The sequence below is a fragment of the Neophocaena asiaeorientalis genome, unplaced genomic scaffold, assembly GCF_003031525.2.
Source record: "Neophocaena asiaeorientalis asiaeorientalis breed wild unplaced genomic scaffold, Neophocaena_asiaeorientalis_V1.1 scaffold523, whole genome shotgun sequence".
NCBI classification, from domain to species: Eukaryota; Metazoa; Chordata; class Mammalia; order Artiodactyla; family Phocoenidae; genus Neophocaena; species Neophocaena asiaeorientalis.
Genome location: NW_020175436.1, coordinates 1,853,188 through 1,877,136, shown reverse-complemented (window position 1 = coordinate 1,877,136; position 23,949 = coordinate 1,853,188). Strand labels below are relative to the sequence as shown.

At 44.1% G+C, this 23,949-nt stretch overlaps 1 protein-coding gene across 2 annotated transcripts in view; it reads left to right on the top strand.

The window, feature by feature from the left end:
* Nucleotides 1–22,247, top strand: part of CCDC25 (coiled-coil domain containing 25) — a 59,095-nt gene extending 36,848 nt beyond the window's left edge. The window contains exon 9 of one of the 2 annotated variants that reach the window (XM_024767724.1): nucleotides 21,646–22,247. In XM_024767724.1, the coding sequence (XP_024623492.1) occupies nucleotides 21,646–21,759 (114 nt within the window). In that variant the 3' untranslated portion in view covers nucleotides 21,760–22,247. Of the gene's footprint in view, nucleotides 1–2,361; nucleotides 3,750–21,645 lie in introns of those variants that run through there. The other variant, XM_024767726.1, reaches the window with a different exon arrangement.
* Nucleotides 22,248–23,949: the final 1,702 nt, after the last annotated feature.

Genomic DNA, 23,949 nt, shown 5'->3' with positions numbered 1-23,949 from the left:
GAAGTTTCCTGTTATTTAGAGACAACTTTTCAGCAGAAACCTGGCACGTATATTATGTTGTAACCATAGGCATTTTCATCATGGATTTTGAAAGTTTGAATGTTGTTTTGGAATTAAATAAACACACACACACACACACACACACACACACACACACGCGCGCGCGCGCGCAAATATACATACGTATACAAACACCACCATAATATAGCTACGGATGTTAAAAGTTCCAGAATTAGGAAGTCAGATTTGTAGACCAAAGGATTATTAACCCTTCTGCCTTTCCTCTCTCCCCCCTTGCTGCTACCTCTGTTCCTGAGGCCCAGGTTGGAATCGGGTTCAAATTTCTGAGAAGTTTTGCATTGGGTGTTTCCATTCTGTCTCTCTCACAGTGGTAGGACTCACACAGCTTTTCCGCATACTTCAAAAGAATGGGCTTTCATTCCCTTTGTAACTGTCTTCTGTTAAGGGGACGCAGACCTTTTTTTGATCCACTTTCGCAGCATGATCAGTTGATTTTCAGTCAAAGGCTGGTGTTTACATAAGATATGACTTAATTTTTAATTTAGCTTATATAAGTTCATCAGGAAAAATATTAGTCTTCCACTCTGAGGTTGGTTTTAATTTTGAGGTTTTGCTCTCCTATGTAGAATAATTCTCTTCAATCTATAATTTCTTTCTAATCTTCCTAAATTAGGCATCAGGAACCATCAGCAGTTACTTTTGACATTTTATTTGCATATCACTTTTTAAGTGGATGACAAGAAACCTATTTTGCTACGCTGAAAAACATATTGACTCTTAAAGGGAATCTAAAATACAAAAATTGTCCAAATCAAGTCTTGGATCGCAGCTATATATTTAAACGTTACTTTAATCCCAAACACAGATCCCCAGACACATGGCAACTCTGCAGATCTAACTCACAGCCTTTATAGGGAGTAATTTACTTGGATTGGCCCCAAGCCACATTATCTTAGTGAGTTTTGGGGACACAAACATCCTCAGTGTTTGGCATCTAAAGCTGACCTTCAAAGTTGCAGGCTGACTCTTTCAACATCCCTAATGCTGTTATTTCAGTTTAGAACTTTCGGGCAGTCAGAGTTCTGGTGCGTGGATAGACTACAAACATTAGTTTTCTTTTTGTACAATTATCCAAGGCATTTTTACTGTGGCCTCAGTTCGTTGTGCTAATTGAAGAGAAGCACAGAGAAGCCTGCTGAATGAAACTAGGGATCAAACCAGACTTCACAGAAATCACTGTTTTCCACCTGTTCCTCCTATTTCCCTGCCCATCTTTAATACGAGTTATTAAGGAGAAAAGCATATAGCATACCTATAAGCGTAAGTCCTCTCCCTCTCTAACAAGTCAGGTATAAAGCAGCGGGAAAGAGAGAGAAGTCAAAACAGTGTTGTGTTCAAGTTATGACATTTTCAAGCAAATATCCCGGAAGTCACATTATTAGTGAATGTTGGCATCCAGAGCAGTTTTCTTAGGGTGTGCAGTAGCCCAGAAAGGTGTTTGGGGCTCTACTTTTGTACTTGATCTTCAGGACTTGTTTACACTATATACCACCATCATGTAAGATGTTTTTCATCAAAAGCTTGGCAAGCCAGCTAATTTGATAACTAGCCTGTAGTTTCCTAGTGACTTTTTCAGTTAAAAAAAAAGGGCTTCCCTGGTAGCGCAGTGGTTGAGAGTCCGCCTGCCGATGCAGGGGACACGGGTTCGTGCCCCGGTCCGGGAAGATCCCACGTGCCGTGGAGCGGCTGGGACCATGAGCCATGGCCGCTGAGCCTGCGCGTCTGGAGCCTGTGCTCCGCAACTGGAGAGGCCACAACAGTGAGAGGCCTGCGTACCGCAAAAAAAAAGAAAAGAAGCCATCTTGTGAAATAACAGATACGTGATAACCCTGAGACTCAAAGTAATGGAATTTAGGTCAAAAATATTTTTGCATATTTGCAGCTTTGTTGGCATTAAAACATTGAGGCAGTATTTGTTTGGTTTCATTTTATGGTATATTTGTTGAAGGAAGAGTTACATTTCCTTTCGGTCACTCTTGCTACCTCCTATACTAAGTCATTGGGCCTTACTTCATAATTTGGGAATCATTGGTCTCTTATTGTCTGGGCAATCCAGACCATGTAATGACACCTTAGAGAATATAGCTGCTAATCTAGCTATTCTAAACAACTAGCAATTAAAGATAGAGAAGAAATGAGTGAATATAATTATTTTACTTTTTACTCTGAATTCTGCAGTTCGACATAAGGAGGCTTGTTACCTAATACTAATTGTAAATTTTTTTAATCAAGTTATTTATTTCGAAGGCTTTTATGGTTTCACTGTTTTGTTTCCTACAGGACGGCAATGATTCAGATGAATTCATGTGAATGGAGAAAAGGACCTTTTAAAGATGTGAATTTAGGGACAGTTGCAGAAGTTTTGATTTCATCTGTGTTCTGAGTCATAAACAACAACCAACCAAAATAATATTCTACAAATATTACCAACTTCGGAGTTAAAAAAAATTGTTCCCTTTTCTGCTTTCAGAAAAGGAGCAAATACACACACACACACACACACACACACACGCACACGCACACACATGTATACAATATAGTTGGACTTGAAGACAGCATATAACTTTAGGAAAGTGAAAATATTTTTGCCAGAGCATGTCCTGGTACCTCATGAAGGTTGGCTGCCCTTGTTCTTGGAATGTTCCCCTCACCCCCGATTTCCTGATTAGAAAAAAAAAAAAAAAAAGCATGGGTTTTGAAGGTGATAGTGATATTTTCAGAAGGTTGCTGGCTTCAATGGTCATGTCCCATTGTGCCATCTGAAGACTCAGCAGAGCTGCCCTCAGCTCGTCCAAGCTTCCACGTGCTATACATCCTTCCTTTTCCCATTGAGAGCCTCCATCCAGGTACCATCAGGCTTAAATAAATAGTTGGTGTTAATCAAGGTTGGGCCTTTTGGCGATTTTTACCTGAGCACCAAGTAACCCCAGCTGCGTATATTAAACTTCAGGCTCCAGAGTCATTTCTCAGCAGTGAGGGGAGAAATAGGAAGGGATGCTCTGTGGATCATTTTGAAGATGTAGGTGACCTGATGTTTGTCTTGGGATGTAGCATAAAGCACAAGTCTACTTGGCAGTTATGGTTTTAGAAAGAATTAAGCATTTCACTAGCCAGCCAAGTAGTTTATTTACCTTGAAATAGTATTTATTTTGAGTTAGAACCCCAGAGTGCAGATTTCTCAATTGTAGACTCAGTAACTTAATATGTAGCCGTCCTACCCATCTGCACCACCTGCCCTCCAGGATGATTCTGAATAGAAGATATATTTTTATTCAACCCGTGTGGCAAGAGATAGGACAAGACAATGAAAGGGGAAGGCACAAAGGCTGCAGGTCCGAAGGCATGCACATGCACATTTTAACCACACGCAGAGTCTGCAGCTGTATTCTAACCCAGCAAAAATACCTCCTCCAACAGATATTCCACCTGTAACAGCACTTTGGAGTGGCGGATAAAACCACAAGACTTCAGGGTTTCTGTTTATCCCAAGTTGGTGTATGGGGTGGAACTGGAAGATTTCCTGAGACATAACTCGGCCAAATTGTGAGAAGGGGTGTGGGAGATGACTCCAGAAATTTGTGATTGTGTGTGTATATATGTCCAGTCATATTCAGCCTGGAGTTCTATGAGTTGGAAATGTAATAATAAAGACTCGTTTTTTTATTTGGGAGGATACTGATATATAAATTCTTAGCTTGTTATTTCCTTCCCCAAACTAGTTTTGAGGGTGATCGGGCTGTGAAAACCTCATCTATTATATAGGCTTAAAACCTTAAACTGGTAGGTTTAAAACCTTAAACTGGTAGGTTCTACGGGGTAATCTTCCTGCCTCACTGATAAATGTGTCTCTCCCCCAGATGCCCACTGGGTCAGAGTGGATGACCTTTCTCAGACACACTCTGGATTGAGTGTAAATTAGTAACTGTGCTTCTTCAATTAGGTGGCCCTCCTGCCTGGTTACTGTAGGCAAACTGCTGCAAATGTCTAGAATGGGGAGGCTTTACTTCTAACATCGCCGTTGTCACCTCAGCTCTCTCTGCTTAAGAAGGACTCCTCTCTACCGCACATTATAACATATACAGGGAGAGCTTTTGAAGAATACATCTGTTTTTACTCTAGTGTGAGAGATCCTGGGGTCCACGTCGTACACATGTCCTAACTCAGCTGACACTGGTTTCAAATGTCAAGGGCTCTCTTCTGAATCCCTGGCACTCAAACCTTTCTAGCTGCTCTGTGGTGGTCTCCTCCTACCTCTGCCTGTGCGATGGGTAGGTTTCTTTCCCCAGCTCCCGTGGTCCCAGAGGAAGCATCGTCCTTTTCTTTTGAGGACATTGGTTCAGTGCCAACAGGTCAAACTGTTGGCACTGAAGTCATCTCATTTCTTGCTATTGGCATGTTTCCTCAACTTCCTGTAGGAAAATTCCAGATTGTTGGCAATTTTATGAGCTGTGTCCTTGATCAAATCATGCATAAAGAGGATTTCTCTTTCCAGCTCTGCCTTCAGTTTCCCCACTCTGATCTGCGTGCAGGTGAGGTTCACATTATCATTTAATTTACTTCACAAACTCTGTTGTATTCCTGTAGCTTGAGAATTTATTTCTTATCCACCCTTGTTGACCTAGGGTCATGATCTTTGGGCAAGGGAAAGTTTGTCACAGTGCTTGTGGTGGAACAGACTAGGATGTTTACCAAAATATAGGAGGTTTTGACCTTAGCAAAGTAGGCACTGAGCTGTAGTTGAACCCCTTCAGCATCTCTTTGTTGTGCTGGGTTTTTTGTTTTTTGGGTTGTTTATTTTTGCGGTACGCGGGCCTCTCACTGTTGTGGCCTCTCCCGTTGTGGAGCACAGGCTCCGGACGCGCAGGCTCAGCGGCCATGGCTCACGGGCCCAGCTGCTCCGGGGCATGTGGGATCTTCCCGGACCGGGGCACGAACCCGTGTCCCCTGCATAGGCAGGCGGACTCTCAACCACTGCGCCACCAGGGAAGCCCTGTTGTGCTGTTTTTAACACTTTCTGAAGCCCAGATTTTGGTGAACCTTTTAACTCTTCAGTGCCAGTGGTTTCCCCCACTTGGGAAGGAAGGTATGAGCCACACATACAGCAAGATTAGAGAAGGAGAGTTCAGCTCTAGCCTCTTGTTTAGGAGCAAAGCTCCTCTTCCCACATTTGCGTCCATCAGAGACGGGAAACTCGTTTTCCAAGCTGGAACAGATTATGGGAAAAACTGAGCAGGATGGAGAAATGGAACATTTTGCAGTTTTTCCCGAGCTGTGGTATTGAAGCTGCTTTTCTCTCATTTGAAGTACAGTATTGTGAATAATAAATCCCATACTCAGAATGATCATAGTAAAGCTGAGTGGGCAGCCTTTGGATTTTAAAGTAGACTGTGAAAATATCCAGCTGTACTCAAAAGTGTAAAATTAGAAACTTAAATTCCAAGCTAAATGTCCATCTTGACCCATCTAACTCCAGCAAGTATGTGACAGCTGGGAAATGAGGACCGCACGGCTGGTGCTTCAGCAGGCTCACGTTCAAGTTGGGCTTCGTGAGAGCTCTTCTCTGCCACGTGCACGTGGGCCCAGCACAGGGCAAGAGACTCGTGTGCATTATATCATTTCACAAACGAAATGCATGATGCCACCCACGTATTCATCATGTTCTGGATGAATGATATGTAAAATAGAATACAAGCTGATAGTTTGAGAAGAACCAAGTGTGTGTGGGGGATGTCACTTTTACTTTTCTCCTCCATGATGCAGTCTCACTGATGGGATGTGTAACTATTTTAGGCAAGTAGGAAGAAGGAGGTTCTCGGCTACCTGAGATGATGCCCTTTGAGCAGTCAGCTTTGCCCTTTAGCAGGAAGAAGAGAGTAAATTACAGTAAAGGGAAGATGGCCCAAGAATTCCAGGAAGAGAACTGAAGAACTCAGAGCCTGAGAGCCATGATCTTTGAGCCCTAGAATTTGAAGTCTCTGACTCATTCCCCGCCCCCCTAGAGTTCCTAGGGGTCTGCCTGAGACCCTGACCCTGGAATGAGGTGCAAAACATGTAGACTTGCTGGAATGGTATCACTGATGAATGTCGTATCTCTGGGCCAGCGTTCTGTTTATAGAGTCACCCCTTCTGTGACAGTGCTTATTCTAACGTTACCCAGTATGTTGGCAGGAGGTATCAGGATAGAAGGAGCCACAGAAACAGTCAGGCTTTGCTCCCAGCTATAAAAAGCATGTTTGACTTCTTAAATGTTTATTAGAGGATGCTGAGTTCTGTTTGTCACTAGTCAAGGCAATACCTGCGCCCTTTTGGTTTTAACTGCCTTAGCTACTAGAATCCTGGGGTTTAAGGTTTTGAGTAAATCAACCTATCTGGGGAATGTAGGTTGAAACCAGACTTTTCATATAGAAAAATGTAGAGATCCGTGTATATTCTTGGTGGACTCAGGAGTACACTGAAAATACAAATAGCTATCTAACGCCATGTGTTAACCATGGCTTATCATTAGAATATACATACCTCCATTTTCTCACAACTGATTGCTTTGTTTTGCCTTGCTGATTTCATGGTGTCAATTACTGGAGGAACTCCAAGCTCTCCACCTTAGTGGTTATGACTGCAGTTCTGTACTGTGCCAGATGAAATAAGAAACAGGTCTCTGTGTTGGCACGCGCCTGTGGGCTCTGACTAGGCATTTTCTGCTTTTGTTGACGACAGCCAAGGAACAGAGGCCAGGGGAAGGGAACGCTTACCCTAGAATCCCATGTAGCTTTTGCTAGTACCCAACCCTGGTGAGTGGGTGTCAGTGTTTAAGGCTAAAAAAAAAAAAAGGAATTCTCCAAAGTCAGTATTGTTTTTCAATCCCACATCAACCCCATCCTGTAACCACTGCATTAAAAATATAAGATTAATGGCCTGACGTTTCACATCCTGCCTAGGTGAAGGCTTAGCGGCCTGCGTTCTTGCTGGCATTTTGGTTTCTGCCTCAGCACTTTGCCTTGTAGAGAGAAGGTCAACATTTGCTTATGATTTCTGGGATATGCTTATGAGAATGGGATTTTCCAGGTGTTGAGGGCTCTTCTGTGGATCTTGAACCGTTTTAGCTCTTAGTCAGATTCAGGGTTAACAGGTTAAAATTGCAGACTGAGAAATGTCAAGAGAAAAATACAGTTCGAGGCAATGGCCTTTTATCCGTCTCAGCCTTGCCCAGAATTATCTTCAGTTGTGAAGCCCCTCTCTTCGTTATATTAATCCCTTCAAAACTCTGAAATTTTTGTTCTTTGGTTAACGTACTCTGCACCCAGTGAGGCTTACATAACTTATTTCCAAATTAGAATTGCTTTAAGAAGAGTCTTAGGAAAAGGATGGAAGGTCTGAAATAGTCAAGGCTTAAATTTAGTCACAGGAAAAGCTGTACTAGTACCTATGGTTGGAAAATGTTTCCTTTTTCAATAAGAAGGGAGAGGGCAACCTGTGTTCCTGCCTGCCTCCCGCCCCTCGGCAAGGCCCTTCGAGGTCCTGCTCCTGCCGTGGCGGAAAGCGTTCCGCTGCCATGTTTAAGTCCAGTGATCGATTAGGGCTTTATTGTCGTTAAGACCTTCGTGAACAGGACAATACGCTGATTACCAGGACTCTTTCTCCCTCACATCTGTCCAGACAGCTGCTCGTATATCAGGGATTCAAGAGGATAAAGGAAACACACAAACCTTCCCTCACTTCAGCATGTCGACTCCTCCCTCCAGGCACCACTGAACTCTGCTGGATCTCCGGGGATTCTGAGTTGGGAAGAATGTTTAAAATATTTCCCTTTATGTGATTAGAAATTCAGAATTTAAAAGGTAGAAAAGGGCACAGGTATTTTAGGGCAGTGAAACTACTCTGGATGATACTGTGATGGTATACGTTTGTCCAAACTCACAGAATGTCCAACACCTAGTGAACCCAACTGCGAACTGTGGACTCTGGGTGATAATGACGCGTCATGTAGGTTCATCAGCTGTAATGGACATACCGTTCGTGAGGGATGTCGATGGTGGGGAGGCTGTGTGCATGTGAGGGGGGCAGGGGGTACGTGGGAACTCTGTACCTTCCACTCAATTTTGCAGTGAACCTAAAACTGCTCTAAAAAATAAAGTGTACTTAAAAGAAAAATATGGGTAGAGTGATAAATGTTTGCAGTTCCCCTTCTTGGAGGCTACCAGTAGTACCAGTTTTTTATTAAAGGCAAAATGTCTAGATCTGGACTCAGCTGAGCTCAGGGATTCGGCCTGCTTCTCAGCCCAGATGTACCAGCGGCTCAGCAAAGGGGGAGTATGGGGGGACTGCTCTATGCTTCTGCCTCGTGGGGCATTTAATCCAAGAGAAAATGCCCAGCCCCTTCCCAGAGTCACCCCTCGCTGGGGCTTAGGGGAAGTTCAGGAGTTCAGAAGTGGAGAGGAACGAGAGGACAAGAGGTGTCTTGGTGTCCCCATCCACGAAACAACCTCTGTCTGGACACAGAGGTGCAGGACAGGTTCTCTCTCAGTAAACTCCCGAGTTCCAGTTAAAATCTGAGTGCAGTGGAGAAGGAACAAAGGAAAAGAAAACTGCTTACTTTCATCTCAGTTTGTGCTTGGGGGTGGAGAGGGGGTGGGAACAGGACTGGTCTCAGGCAACTCGGGATGTCAGCACCCCAGCCCCCCTTCGGTTCTGTCTCCCCACCCCAGCTTGCTACCTTAGCTACCCTGCATCCCAGCGCCTCTTCTTACTATGGCAGAAAGGGCGGGAGAGAAGATCTAGCGTGGGTGAGGATATTCCCGTAGCATGAAGGAACTGGAGCCGTACACCATTTTCACCCTAGATTTTACCTTTAGGAGTGTACATTTTAGGATGTAACTCAGCTCCTTTACTATGTGACTTAACGACAAGACACTTGACCCCTCTGGGCCTCCTCTTGCCCACTGGAGAAAGGAATAGGACTAGAGGAAGGATTATAAATCCCAATGCTACGGGGGGGCAGGCTGGTGATGGGAATGAGGGCCCGTGAGGCGAGGTGGGCAAGCGTGTGCGCACCACGTGTGGGTAGCTCTTCTAAAGGGGGCAGCTGCCGCTGAGCTCCAGCTGCGAATTGCTCCAGGGAAATCAAGTTCCATAGGACAAGCCAATGAATAATATTCTTTGAAGGAGCTGAACTTGACAGGACAGGAAAAAGAAGAGCGTTTTAATTTCACCTTCCTTCCCTACCCTTGGATGACATGTTGGATGAATAGGTCAGATTCCATGAGTTTCTGACCGCTTCCCAGGATAGGAACAGTTACATTTTTAGATTACAGTTTCCTTTTATGTATTAAAAATTCCAGTCATATAGAATGGATAAACAACAAGGTCCTACTGTATATAGCACAGGGAACTATGTTCAATATCCTGTGATAAATCATAATGGAAAAGAATAGGAAAAAGAAAATATGTATGTATAACTGAGTCACTTTGCTAAACAGCAGTAATTAACACAACATTGTAATTCAACTATATTTCAATAAAAAATAAATTAAAAAAAAATTCCAGTATCATTTAAATCCAAACTTTAACCACAAATAGGATTCCAAACTTCAACCCACCTTCTGGTTCAGGTCTGATTCTTCACTCTGCCTCTTCCAGCTCTCCCTGGGCTCCCCTTGCCCCCCAGCAGCTGGCTCCTCTAGGGGTGGGGCAGAGGCTAGAAAGGTAGGTTTAAGGAGGGTTACCACTTGGTCCTCCTTTACAAGAGCCAATGGGAGGGGTCCGTTGGGATAAGCACTGTTGATCTGGCTGTTGGTGTGTCTTGCAGGTAGAATGTGGATATACTCAACTACTTACTGCTCTCAGTTTTGAGACTTCACGAATATCTGATAGCAAATTACATTACAAATCTGGCTTTTAAGTCAAATTTCCAAATGTGTATATGGTAGCTCAAAATTATTCAGCACTGCTAGATCCAATCAGACCTGTCCATGGGCTGTCCATCGCCCATGGGCTATCAGTTTGAGGGCTCTGGGTCAGAAGAGTTCTGAGGTCTCTTCCAGTCATTGTCATCTGTGAATTTATGCTTTTTCTAGATTTAGTAAGAACCACTGAAGTCCTCCAAGCTTTTCCCCTTATAGGAAGGGTCCCTCCGGTCTAGGAATTCTGGGTGGCAGAGGCCTCCTGGAAATGTTTTATCCTGAGTAGACACCTCCAGCATTCTGAAGAAGCAGGAGATGAAGGGAAGGGCCAGAAGGTGGCAGGAGAGAACAGCATGAGTCAGCTTCCGTTCGGTTGTAGTTCCAGGTGTCCCTCTGAGCCCATATTGCATTCCTGCAGTTGGATGGGAGGTTGACACAGGACCCCAGGGACCCCTCCAGCGCCAAGAATCTTGAAGCACATCAGGAAAAGAGATGCTTCTATTGGTGGGGGTGGGGTCCCAAAGCTCTTGGCCATTGAATTCTCAGAAATGCGGGGTAGAAGGTGCCCGAACCTTCTAAACCAATGCCATGTATCGATCTAAAAAGAAGCTGGGGGAATTCCCTGGTGGTCCAATAGTTAAAACTCCACATTTCCACAGCAGGGGACGCGGGTTCGATCCCTGTTTGAGATGCCGCATGCCACGTGGTGCAGCCAAAAAAAAAAAAGTTGTCAAAACATAAGGCTTATATTTGAAAACAAATCTCTCTTGTTTCAGAATCAGCCTCTCGCTTTCCTTCCCAGGCATAATGCACAGGTTGCACTGAATCGTGGAATTTCATAGAACCGTAGCCCGTGGAGGTTGCAAGGGACCTGAAAGATTATTTAAACCAATCGTACTCTTCTTTGTCCTTTCCAACCACCCATAACAGAGCTCCTCCATTCTCGGCGTGAATGCATCCAGAGACGGGAAGCGCATGAATTTTTAAAGCCATTTGACTATTAGAAAATTACTTGATTGCGTCCCCCGCACCGGTAGGTGGACTCTCAACCACTGCGCCACCAGGGAAGCCCCTAAAGGGAATCTTATTGTGATTTTTTTTCTATGACTTGCCTCTTTCACTCAATATTATGTGTTTAATTAATTTTCCCTGTTAAAGATACCTTGTTAGAGTTGAGTTAATTCTGGCTTTAATTATCTCCTCTAACCCTTTATAAATATTATCTACATATTTCTAAGTATTCCTTCTATATTATCATCCAAAAAATTTTGGGCAATGTTGAATGGGTAAATCTCAGGGTAGTACCTTCAGCAGACTTCTAGAAACATCCCTTCTGACTGAGATTAATGGATTATTTAGCACTCTTTGGGCACAGTCACCCAGTAACTAGTTCTCCTAGTTTTACTTTAATTCAGACGGTATTTTCCTACTTGCTCACATGATTATCAAAAAACACCTTGCTACTATATATAAAATAGATAAACAACAAGGACCTACTATATAGCACAGGGAACTATATTCTGGAAAAGAATCTAAAAAGGAATATATATATATATATATATATATATATATATATATATGTATAGCTGAATCACTTTGCTGTATACCTGAAACTAACACAACATTGTAAATCAACTATATTTTAGTATTAAAACCCCCCACACAAAACCTTGCTTGAAATCCAGATAAACTATATTTATGGCATTTTCCTGATCTACCAGTCCAGCAGACTTGTCAAAATGAGGCTTAGAGAACGTGTATTGGCTCCAAGTAATTGCTCTACTGTTTTTTAAAGAGCATAAAGCAGCCTTTTGGTTTCCATGATTTTGTCGGAGATTGAGGGCAAGCTCACCAAGCCTATAGTTGTGGGAAATCGCCTTCGACCTTTGAAAAATCAGAACTATGTTTTCTGACCTGTTGCTTTCCATGATTTCTCATAGTTATCAAACAGCATTGAGAGACCCCCCCCCCCGCCTTCGCAAGTTTTCAATACCTGGAGTGTCCTTGATCTGGACCAGGAAGGTAGGACTTGGAGGAGGACAAAGCTCTTAAAGATTGGCTTCCAGAAAGTGGTAGGTGAAGTAATTTTAAGAAATTGGCAATAGGCGCGGTATTAAGAATTTGAGAGCAGAAGGCCAAGGTTGAGATAGTCCCTGGAGTAATGAAAAGCGTGCTATTACGGGAAAAGGGATCAGATTGCCGAAGAAGTGGCAGAGTTAGAATGATTTCGTAGTCGGTCCATTTAGCATGGAATGATAACTTTCTCCACCAGCCAACTCCCAGCCAAGGAACAGGAGAGGAGAGAGAAGACAGGACAGTCTGGGGCAGAGGGGTAAATTGAGAAGAGTTGAGGCCATTGGCAAGGGCAGCATCTAAAGGGCTGAGGGGCTCCAGCCCTCAGGGGAAGGAAATCAGATGGCATGAAAGTGGAGTGGGCAGGGGAGACGGGACAGGTGATGTGACTGGGGGTCTGCGGAGAGCTGAGTGGGTTATGGTTATGGTAGGAAAGGGAAGCCACCGAGCATGAGGCCGGGAGGATGGACACAGAGTAGGGTGATGACGTGGCCTGGGGAAGGGGTGCTGTGTGCTGCTGAAGACGGACCCAGGGGTGATGTCAGGGTGGGAGCAGGCTCAGGGGGGGCATCCCCAGGCAGGCGAGCACCACGGACCACGTCAGGGCGCCAGGCCCACATTAGGTGCCCGAGCCACTGGAGTTGAAGAGGAAAGTGCCAGAAACAGATGAACTTCAAAGGAGGAGCCGGGGATGGTGATGCGTTCGTGGCCTGGAGGTCTCAGCAGGGAACGAGGCAGAGTTCCCTGCATGGCCATAGAGTGTGATGGCAGTGGGAGATGACCCCGTGGGACAGGGGAGAGCCACTTTGGCTAAGGAGGAGGGTGAAGGAGGGAAAGGGTTTGAGAGTGAACGAAAATTCGCTTTGACCAAGCTGGAAGGTCGGGGCTTCGTGACAGCAGTTCCAGGAGTCAGCCTTTCAGGAGGGGGGCGGAGGCCGGTTGGTGAGTTGCAGGATGTAGCAGGGGAGCTGATGGATGGTTTTTCAAAGAGAGCTTTGTGGATAATAGAGCTGAAGGCACCAAGAGTTGGGAGGCCTGAGACTTCCCTGGTGGTCCAGTGGTTAACACTTCGCCTTCCAATACAGGGTGTGTGTGTTCGATCCCTGGTCGGGGAGCTAAGATCCCTCATGACCGAAAAACCAAAACATAAGACAGAAACAATATTATAATAAATTCAATAAAGACTTTAAAAATGGTCCACATCAAAAAAAAAAAAAACCTTTAAAAAAGAGTTGGCAGGCCTCTGTGAGGGCCAGGAATGACCTTGCTGAAACCTCAAACTGCTCTATGGGGTAGTTCATGAATACAATCTCCCTTTTAGAGATGTGAAGCCCAGGGTAGATGTGAACAAAAACAATGGGCGCCCTGCACCCAGGGCCTGCCTGTGTCTTTATTCAATTTCACGACCAAAGAGCACCGGCCCCAATGGGAGGAGGTCATTACCAGGGCAGGTCACCCATTCAGCACAGTTCCTGCCAGCTTTCCCAGGGCAGACGAAATGTCTAAGACCTTTAAAAGCATGGATGGGCTACCAAATTCAAATAGAAACCAGCACACAAATACATGTTCAACTACTGTCTACAAATGTAATAGTAGTCTGCCATCCTTATGCTTAGATTTAGCATAGAAACATTTCACTTCAAACTTCTAAGTTAGCAATGCGTATTGATTATTGAGAAATTGTACTCATTTGTAAACTATTTGAGTTAATCAAAGCCAAAGAACCGCTGAATCATCCCTGAATTAAGGTTGAGCTCCAGAGTCCTGAGTATTCCTGGCAAGACACCCAGTCTCAGTGACTTTTGTCTCATCAGAGGCCACCACTAATCCCAATTGTCTTTCATCAGTCATTGCCAAAGGTCAGAACTGACCACCAAACTCCAGGGCCTTTATGAGCAATAAGCCAGCCCTATCCCCATCCGTGCTTTATTTTTTTAATTTATTTTTTGCTTTTTTTTTTTTTTAATCTCTTGCTTTATTTTTCTCCACAGCACTTATCACCATCTGCCACACTATCTATTTTTTGTATCTGTTTCTTGGGCCCCAGCCCACATAGGCTCCATAAGGGCCAATATCTAGAACAGGACCTGACTCAGAGTGGGCATGCAATGCATATTTGCTGAATGAATGACACTTCCCAAAGTGAAGTTTAAAAACAGCTTCCAAATTTTACAGCAAATCCAAATATATATTTAATGGGTTTATGTTTAATTAAATACATTTTACTGCATTTAGGAAATTTCCTGGACGTCCAGTGGTTAGGGCTCTGCGTTTCCACTGCAGGGGTCATGAGTTCAGTCCTTGGTTGGGGAACTAAGATCCCATAAGCCACGTGGCATGGCCAAAAAAAAAATTTATTGCATTTAATGTAAGATGGGCTGGAGCTTCCAAAAAAGGTAACAGGGACTTGGATGGTTTTTAAGTGGCCTTGTTTATGAAGCTGGGAAGTACCTTAGAGGTCAGCCAGAACAGAGATATGCCCTGATTTGATTATCCAGGGCAGAGGCTGGACTGAATCAGGGTCCTAGGCCTGTACTCTTTCTGCAGCCCACCCCCACTCCCAAAGCGGGTGGAGGATGTGGTGAGTGTCTTAGAGGGCTTGCCATGAAACCAATGATGCTTAATGTGTAGGGTCACCTCACTTGCACAGACCCCCTTCCAAGGTCTGTGTCTAATTTTGCATTTGTAATGTTACGCACCTTTTCCTAAAGAGGGCCTCCTGGTAAATGGTATCAGCTTCAGGCTGCCCCAAACTGGGAGCTACCCAGTCGTAGGCACAAACAGAACGGCCTACCCTCACCCCCCCTGCCACACACATCCATACATGACTGACCTGCCTCCCAGGCCCACCAGGCCCCAAACTTGGAGAACAAGACAAGATTCCCAACCAGGGCTTAGGAAGGACCTGCAACGACCTGATTGGAGAGGTTGAAAATGGGCCTGTCTTGGGGGAGAAATCCCTCCTCTTCCCAGAGGTTTGGCGCGGCGGGCGGGGGCGGGCGGTGACGACCTTTGGCCTTGCTGGAGAGATCCAGGAAGGGGCAGGACCTGACTAGGGCTGGGATTGAGACAGGAGGGAAGTGGGCAGGGCACAACCTTTAAAAGAATGACATATGAATAAACTGTTGAGAACCAAATAGGCGCAAGGTGGCGGAAGATTCGACTTCCAGTAGACCTTGAGCCTCATTATACGCTATCGTAATACATTAGCATATGCTAAGTGACACACCCAAGGGCGCTGTGACAATTCCAAAGCCTACCATTAAAGGCCAAAAAGTGGGCGGTGGCCCAATTCCTGGAAATTCCTATCCCTTCTTCAAGGTAGTTGGAATAATCCTCCCACTCATTAGCCTATGAAATTACCCAGCCCATAAAAACTAACCACCCTGGGCTTCCCTGGTGGCGCAGTGGTTGAGAGTCCGCCTGCCGATGCAAGGGACACGGGTTCGTGCCCCGGTCCGGGAAGATCCCACATGCCGCGGAGCGGCTGGGCCCATGAGCCATGGCCGCTGAGCCTGCGCGTCTGGAGCCTGTGCTCTGCAACGGGAGAGGCCACAACAGTGAGAGGCTCGCATACCGCAAAATAAAACTAACCATCCCATATTTCAGGGCCTCTCTCACCTTCTAAGATGACCCACACTCTGTCTATGGGGCATATATATCTCTCGATAAATCTACTTCTTATCACTTTACCTCTCAGTGAATTCCTTCTGCGACAAGACATAAAGAAACTGAGCTTCATTAAGTCCTGAGACCAGGTGTGCAGTTTCAGCTGGGAGATTGTGAGTTTGAGTCCCAGTCTGGGGTGTGCAGTTTCAGGATGGTGGGGAGAGAACAGGGTCCTGCCCAGGGTGCCTATTCCCTCCATACACACCCCAAAAAAGGGTCTGGGAAGACCTGGGCCCGGAGAGCGTGTGCACGGCTCTGGCTCCACCCAGTTCCTGCTACTTCTCATCCTTCAACCTCACTGGACTCTTCTGCTGCCTTGGGCAAGGCTGGAGCCTGGGCCTCCAACATCAGGACCGTCTGGCCCTTCTTGATTCTCAATTGACAGAGAGGGTTAGGTGTCCTTCCTTACCCAGCTGAAGCTCAGCCTTTGAGCACCAAGTGTCTCCTGTCACCTCCATAACTTCCCCAGCTGCTGCTCTCTCCTGGGGAAGAGCCCTGGCCCCTCCCTTCCTTTGACCTGGCTGACTCCTGCTTATCCTTGAAGACTTAGCTCAAATAGCTCCAGGAAGCCATCTTTAGGCTGAGTCACCTGCTTTTCCTCTCTATTCCCTGGTTCTTTGCAATGACCTGTATGTTTCCACTTCTCAAAGTAAATTGTAAGCAATTACTCGTTCCTAGAGAGTAAGGACTGTGTCTTTTATCTTTTATCTCCCAAGACATTTTGATGGCAGAAATCCTAAATAAGTGAGGAGGGTTGGCTATTTAAAGGCAGCTGGGAATGGAGACAATTAGTTTGTAATTGACTACATTTGCTTCTCCAATTGCAAAGAGAAGCTACTTCACCTGCAAGAAGAAATGCACATTGTTCCATTCTGGGAGATTTTTAGGACATGGAGTTTTTGAAGATAGAAACGGGAATAAACAACATTTACTAAGCACCTCCTATATGTAGTGCCAGATATAGTGTTGTTTAATCCTTAAGGCCCCTTTGCTATCATGCACATTAAACAGATGAGCAAACTGAGACCTTCAGAAGTAAAGTGGTTTGCTCAGCATCACCCAGCCTAGGCCTCATCTCTGTTCTGAGAAGTATCATCATTACCCCTCCCGTCTCTCCCTGTGTGGATAGGATCAAGCTTGCTGCTGTCTCTGTCTTTAAAAACTCCACGTCCTGAAAATCTCCCAGATTTTCAAATTCCCAAAAAGTATTTGAGGGTTATGGGACAGAAGTGTTTTATACTTCTTAAATTTGGTTTATTTCTCGAGTAGTTAATACTATCGCATGGTTTGAAATAAAAATTACGTTAAAAGATCTACATTGAAAAGCCTTATCCTCTTGCCTGACTGCATCTATTCTTTCTCCCATGCCCAGCTGCCCTAGGTTACCCCTTTTATTAGTTGTTTTTTTATGGGGGGGCGGTATCATTCTAGTGTTTATCTATATATCCATCTACATCTCTATACCTGTATCTGTGTCTACATCTCTATGGAGCTCTGTAATTTTATCTTGGACCACTTTCAACCTTGCAGAAAGGTTGCAACAGTACTACAGAGAACGCACATGTACCTCTTCATCTCCGTTTATTTTATCTATTTATCTTCCATCTATCTATCTGTCTGTCTGTCTATCTACCTATCTTTCTATCTACCCACCTACCTATCTATCTATCAAACCATGAATTCACACTGATACTTCAATTTCAATCCGTACTACAGGATTTATTCTTGCATTTCCCATTTTCATATTTACACCTACTTTCTCTGTCAGTGAGAAACCTGACTCCCATTACCATCGATTTATTTACTTATTTGCTCAGTCTTATGCATATAAGCAGCCACTGGGTTTTCCCTGCCATCTGCTCTAAATACCATTTTTGTGCGACTCACCATTACTGGCCATCTCAGCCAGTGTACACACACACACACGTAAATATTTTTATATTTCTTTTTAAGGAATTGGCTCATACAATTGTGAGGGTTGGTTGGCAAGTTTGAAGTCTGCAGGGCAGTCTGGCAGGCTGGAGATCCAGGCAAGAGTTGAAGTTGCAATCTTGAGTCGAAGTTGCAATCTTGAGTCAGAAGGAGACAAGTTGGTAGAGGGGGTGGGGTGAGGGAGACGGTGAGACTAACTGGCCAGATGGTGTTGCTAGGAATGTAATACGTTTCCTATTTTTTGTGAGGTTTGGGCTAATTTGGGGAAAGTGTGTGTATGGAGTGGAGGTGAGGGAGCGGAACCCTAGAATGGAATTGGTTGGGAAGCTGCGTTACTTACCATTCACCTTATCGTGCCTATCTACTATTATCTTTTGAACTATAAAAACCAAATTATGTCATAAAGTAAATAAGACGGGCTTATCTTGTTCCCAAAGGCGATATGGAGCTCCCCCAAATCAGGATGTCAAGAAGGACATTAAGGGGACAGAAAACAAAAAATACAAGTGACCATGAAACATATAAAGAGCTGATCAACTTTACTCATAATAGAAGAAATGAACATTTAAGCTGCACAGAGGAATCATTTCTGTTCCACAGAAAAAAAGCCAGAAGTTTGACCACATTTTTTTTTTTTTTCTTTTGCGGTACGCGGGCCTCTCACTGTTGTGGCCTCTCCCGTTGCGGAGCACAGGCTCCGGATGCGCAGGCTCAGCGGCCATGGCTCACGGGCCCAGCCGCTCCGCGGCATGTGGGATCCTCCCGGACCAGGGCACAAACCCGCGTCCCCTGCATCAGCAGGCGGACCCTCAACCACTGTGCCACCAGGGAAGCCCTGACCACATTTTTTAATTCTAATAATTCTAGAAGACAAAGCGTAGAATATACAAAAAGGCAGATCTTATCTCAACCCCTGAGTTAGATTTTGGATCCCAGGAGACTTTGCATCAAGCACACTAGAACGTGGTGGGCTGGCTGGGAGAGGAAAACCTGCTCACTTAGTGTCCTTTCTGTGCCCTGCATGGTTTTCTGTTCCTGCGTCTCTCTGTCAGTGCTACTCTTTCTCCCCCACCTTGCTACCTTATTCATTTATCAGTATATTGATAAATATTTATTGATCACCTACTGTGTGCCAAGCACCATTTTAAGTGTTTGAGATACTCCAGCAACTAAAACTGAGAACGATTCCTGCCTGGCCTCATGAAGCTTCTAGTCAAATTGATTCTTTTCTCCTCCCTCTCTCTCTTTCTCCCTCGTAAATTCTGTTTCCTCATGGTTTCTGCTTCCTCAAACTCTGGTTTATCAGGCCCCTTCACTATGTCCTCATGAGTCTCTCAACATCCTGATGGATGTTAGTGTTATCCCTAATCTTCTACTGTTACAAATAGTGCTGCATTGAACAGCCTTGAACACGTTATCTTTTCATATTTATGCCAGTGTGTCTTTGGGATAGATCCCTAGAAATGGGGTTGCTGAGTCAAATGTTTTTACATACAGACTTACATGCTAAGTCTACAGTAAGTGATAAATATTACATGGTAGTAAAGTATCAAATGTATGTTGGTAGATATTGCCAAGTTGCTCTCCAAAGAGGTTATATGGTTTTTGTGGCTTTTCGGTCCTCTTCTATGACCCTCTCATAACTTTTTGGACCTCTCCCCTCTATCCTCCACCCATCCTGAACTAGTCTCCTTCAGAGTGTTCTTTCTGCCAAAATTTATTACCAACTCGAATCTCTTTTCTCTCTCTAGTTATCCTGAAAATACAAAAGCAAAATGAAACCTAATATACAACTGCATTTTGAGTTGGAGGCTTAACCACACTGAGAGTAATTATTTTAAATGACCTAAACATAGTAATTTGACTGTACACCCTTAGTGGGGAATACCTTAGGATAAAAAGAACTCTAAAAGATCTTAAACTCTTTTCACCAATCATATTGTTTGCAATAGTATTGGTTTTGTTAGTCTGAAACTATTAAACATATAGTAAGGTAGAGTAAATAATCATTTTGATGTGGTTAGGAATCAAGATCTTTAGCTTAAGAGAAAAAGGATAAAAATATGAAATCAAAGAAATTGAGTAAAATTATATACTTCTAAATTTGGATTGGAAGTATATATACTCCAGAAGTTTTTCCTCTCTGTTAAAAACAAACAAACAAACAAAACGTAACTGTTCTTTCTTTCTTGTCCTCTCTTTCCTTTGTCTTCTTTTCTCTTGTTCAACAATTCATCCCTGAGGCCATGAGGTGCAGCTGAGGAAGAGGTGCACGCTTCGGGGGGATCAGGATAGGGGAGCCCTGGGGTGCAGAGGGTGTCCCTGCGGAAGAGTGAGCTGCCAGTGTGTGGTCAGAGCCAACTGGCACGAGGATGGTGCCTGTGTGGAGGAGCAGCCTGGCGCTGGGTGTTGGAGCGTGGGCAGATGAGGAGGGTGCCCATGGGGACAGTCAGTGGCTGCAGCCTGGAACGGGTGTCAGAGCCCCAGTAGGGTGGGGAGAGGGCTTGCCATAAGAGAGGAGGTGGCAGCAGCTATGGGACGCTGTGGGGAATTGGCCAAATGAGTAAACATATTATGGATAATGGGAGTGATTGCCTAACCCCCCGGAGAAAGATGTTACAAATACAGAAGGAGAGAAAGCAGAATGGACCCTGTAGTGTTGGACTGGAATTGAACTCATTATTTCCCACAAATAGATATAGATATAGAGACAAATATAGATGTGTGTGTATGTGTACAAGTTTAATCTCCCCGAGCTATGTCCACTGATAGAAGTCCTGAGAATGAAGATGCCCCATAAAGCAATAAGCTGTTTTAGCATCCTGATCTTGGTTTCTAAGTATTATTCTACAATAAAGGAAACTGTGTTCTTTGGAGAAATGACTTATTTCACAGCTGGGACAGGCAAAGTACAAGATGAGCCTGGAATACAATGGGTACAAGTCAGAGAGACACAGAAGCTAGTCTGAAGGGGCACGTACTGGCCATATCTGGGACAATTTGAGCATCAAAGTCAACAGTGATCACAATGGATAATAACCCATGGAATAAAATAGGAAATCTAGAGTCCATATTGATATAACTATGTAAATGAAAGAACTGAAAGTTTGGCAAAGAATAGGGTATTTACATAGTTTCAAAGTACTTTTCCAAGAAATACTTAGTAATTACAAAGACGGAAAGAATTATTTTACAATGGAGAAGCCTAGCAGCTACCACCTTAATCAAGCGATCAAGATGAACATCATTTGTAATGCAACAAACTGAAGTTGTGTGTCACCTAATAAGATGCAATGGGAACCCAGCCTCACTTCCATGATGTTTTTGCCCTGGATGCACAACCTGAATCTAATCATAAGGAAGCATTAGACAAACACAAACTGTAGGACATTCCACAAAGCAGCTGCCCTATAGTTTTCAAAAATTCCAGAGGCCTGAATTTTGCGGAAAGATGGGGAACTGCTCTAGACGGAAGGAGACTAAAGAAACATGAGAGCTAAATGCAACGCGTAATTCTAACCTGGATCTTTTTGTTTAACCCCGGTAAAACGACTTGAATGTGGTATGAACACGGCGTGGTAGTAAAGACCAACGTGCATTTCCTCATTTTGATGGTTGTACTGTGCATATGGAGGAAAATGTTTTTGTTTGTTGGAAATACCAACAAAAAGTATTTGAGGGTTATGGGACGTTCGTGGTAACAATTTACTCTCAAAAGGTTTTTGCTGGGGGGTGGGGAGTTCTTTCTACTTCACTTGCAACTTTTTCATAAGTTTGATTTGTTTTCAAAAACTAAAACAAGATAGCACATATATAATAAATGCATAATATGTATATGTGTGTGCATATATATATGTATATATATATATACATATACATATATATATTTCCTAGTTCTACCCATTAGAGAGACTCAGAAGCAAAGCTCCACCAGTAGCAGTGAGTGCCTCCTGTGTGCAGATTATGAATTCTAAATACCATTTTCCACCAACAGGAATCAGAGCTCCTAAAAGAGTGTTGGATTACAGATCCAAGACGGGAAATATACAAGATAAGCCAAGAACATTTTATCATTCCTGAAAGCAAGGAAACTATCAAAGATTACTGAAGTTGGGGCAGAAGAATTCAGGAACTAAGCTGGGGAGGCCCAAAATGGGACCATTTGAGCACAAGTAAGAGGAAAAAGTGCAATAGATTGAAACACATCAAAATTGCTACAACCCACGAGTTCATGATAATAATAGGAATAATAAAAAGAACTCACAGATCATTTTGGGGGGATATAGTGGGGGAACCAATTCATTCTGAAAACATAAAAGGAAGGAGATCAAGAATTCCATCTGCCTTTCCTATAGGAACTATACCTCCAGGTAATCATTATTTGAGGAGAAAAAAATTCTCTCTGAAAGAATCCAGCTGGTAAGTGAAGATGTAGTATTAGGATCATGACTCTGCAAAGCCCTTATGAGCCGATGGACCTACTCATCAGTGTTCAGTCACATCACAGCAAGAGAGGCCGGGAGACATTACATATCTCCTAATGGCACAACATCACCTCCGAAGTATTCTTGCTTAAAAATCGCACCTTGTGGGCTTCCCTGGTGGCACAGTGGTTGGGAGTCCGCCTGCCGATGCAGGGGACACGGGTTCGTGCCCCAGTCCGGGAAGATCCCACATGCCGCGGAGCAGCTGAGCCCGTGAGCCATGGCCGCTGAGCCTGCGCGTCCAGAGCCTGTGCTCCGCAACGGGAGAGGCCACAACAGTGAGAGGCCCGCGTACCGAAAAAAAAAAAAAAAATCGCACCTTGCATCTATAGATCTATCAATTTACAAGAAATAACTGGAGCAGAGGAATGATTTTTAAAAATATGACCAGCATAATCCATAATGTGGGAAACCCTATAGGAAAAATGACCTGGCTTCTTCAACAAAGAACGTTTACAAGGAAAAAGAAGGAGCAGGAACCTATAGATTCAAAGAGACTTAGGAGACATGTCAATCAAACGCTACAGGCACATTTGGGGGAAATTTGAACACTGACTGAATATTTGGTGATACTATGGATTTGCTTCAAAACGATCCATTTGTGGGGATGAAAGAAGTGTGGCCATGAGTCAAGTTTTTTAAAAGGTCTGGACGATCAGGTCCGAGTAGTAGTTCATTGCTCTCTACTTTTGTTATGGTTTAAATTTTCACTGTAAATATTTCTAAATGTCACTAAACTCCATAGTTTCTGCCTGGGTTGTTCTGGCTCTGGTCCCTCCCCTAGCCTGCCGCCTACCACATCCAAGGAGAGCAGGAGGTCCTCTGTGTCAGTAGTGTCGCCTTTAACAGAAAACCTTCCTCTCCCTCCGTCCAATGATAAATGAGCAGAAACAAGAGAAGAGGTGGATGAGGTGGGTAGTGTAGGGTCTTGAACTTAGAGCCTCCAATAGCAAACATGGGGTGGGGGATAAATTGGGAATTTGGGATTAACAGATACACGCTACTACATATAAAATAGATAGGCAACAAGGACCTACTGTACAGCACAGGGAACTATATTCAGTACCTTGTAATAACCTATAACGGAAAACAATCTGAAAAAGAATAGATATATGCAACTGAATATATATATATATGTATAACGGAATCACTTTGCTATATACCTGAAACACTGTAAATCAACTATACTTCAATAAAAACAATTTAAAATAAATAAATATAGCGTTAACTGCTCCCCCCTCCCCCTGCCAAAAAAAAAGTAAAGAGTGCTTGTGAGGCTCAAATGTCTGAAAAATTACATACGAAAGAGCCTGTATGTAGAAAATGATATGCAAATGTAAGGCGAGATTGTTTTTATTTTCAATTCCTTCTCCTAAACAGAATTTTTCTTGGCCCCATGCTATAGAAATATAGGAACAGGAGGATGGGGGAGTTGTTCAGGCCTAAGAAAAGGCTCTCTTCGATTTTCTGCAATCACATACCACTGAATTTGCTGACCTGGGGATCCTGGCATCTGTGTCCTAGGGTGGAGCTGCCTGGACCAGCCCATCAACCACGGGCAGGGAGAGAGACCTGGAAGGAGGAGAGGAAGTGGGGGCAGGGGGTGGGATCTTGTCCGAGTGATGAAGTATGTGAATCAGAGTTGGCTGGAACCAGGCGTCAGCACTAGGTTGGCCACGCCATTGACGCAGCTGGACTGTGTGGCTCTAGCCCTGCGCCAGCACCCCACGCCTCTAGGCACATTTTGGAGGGCATTTTGGGAAGCCGAGCGGCTGCCCACCTGACAGAAGTGCTCCACTGCTCCTCTGGGTCTG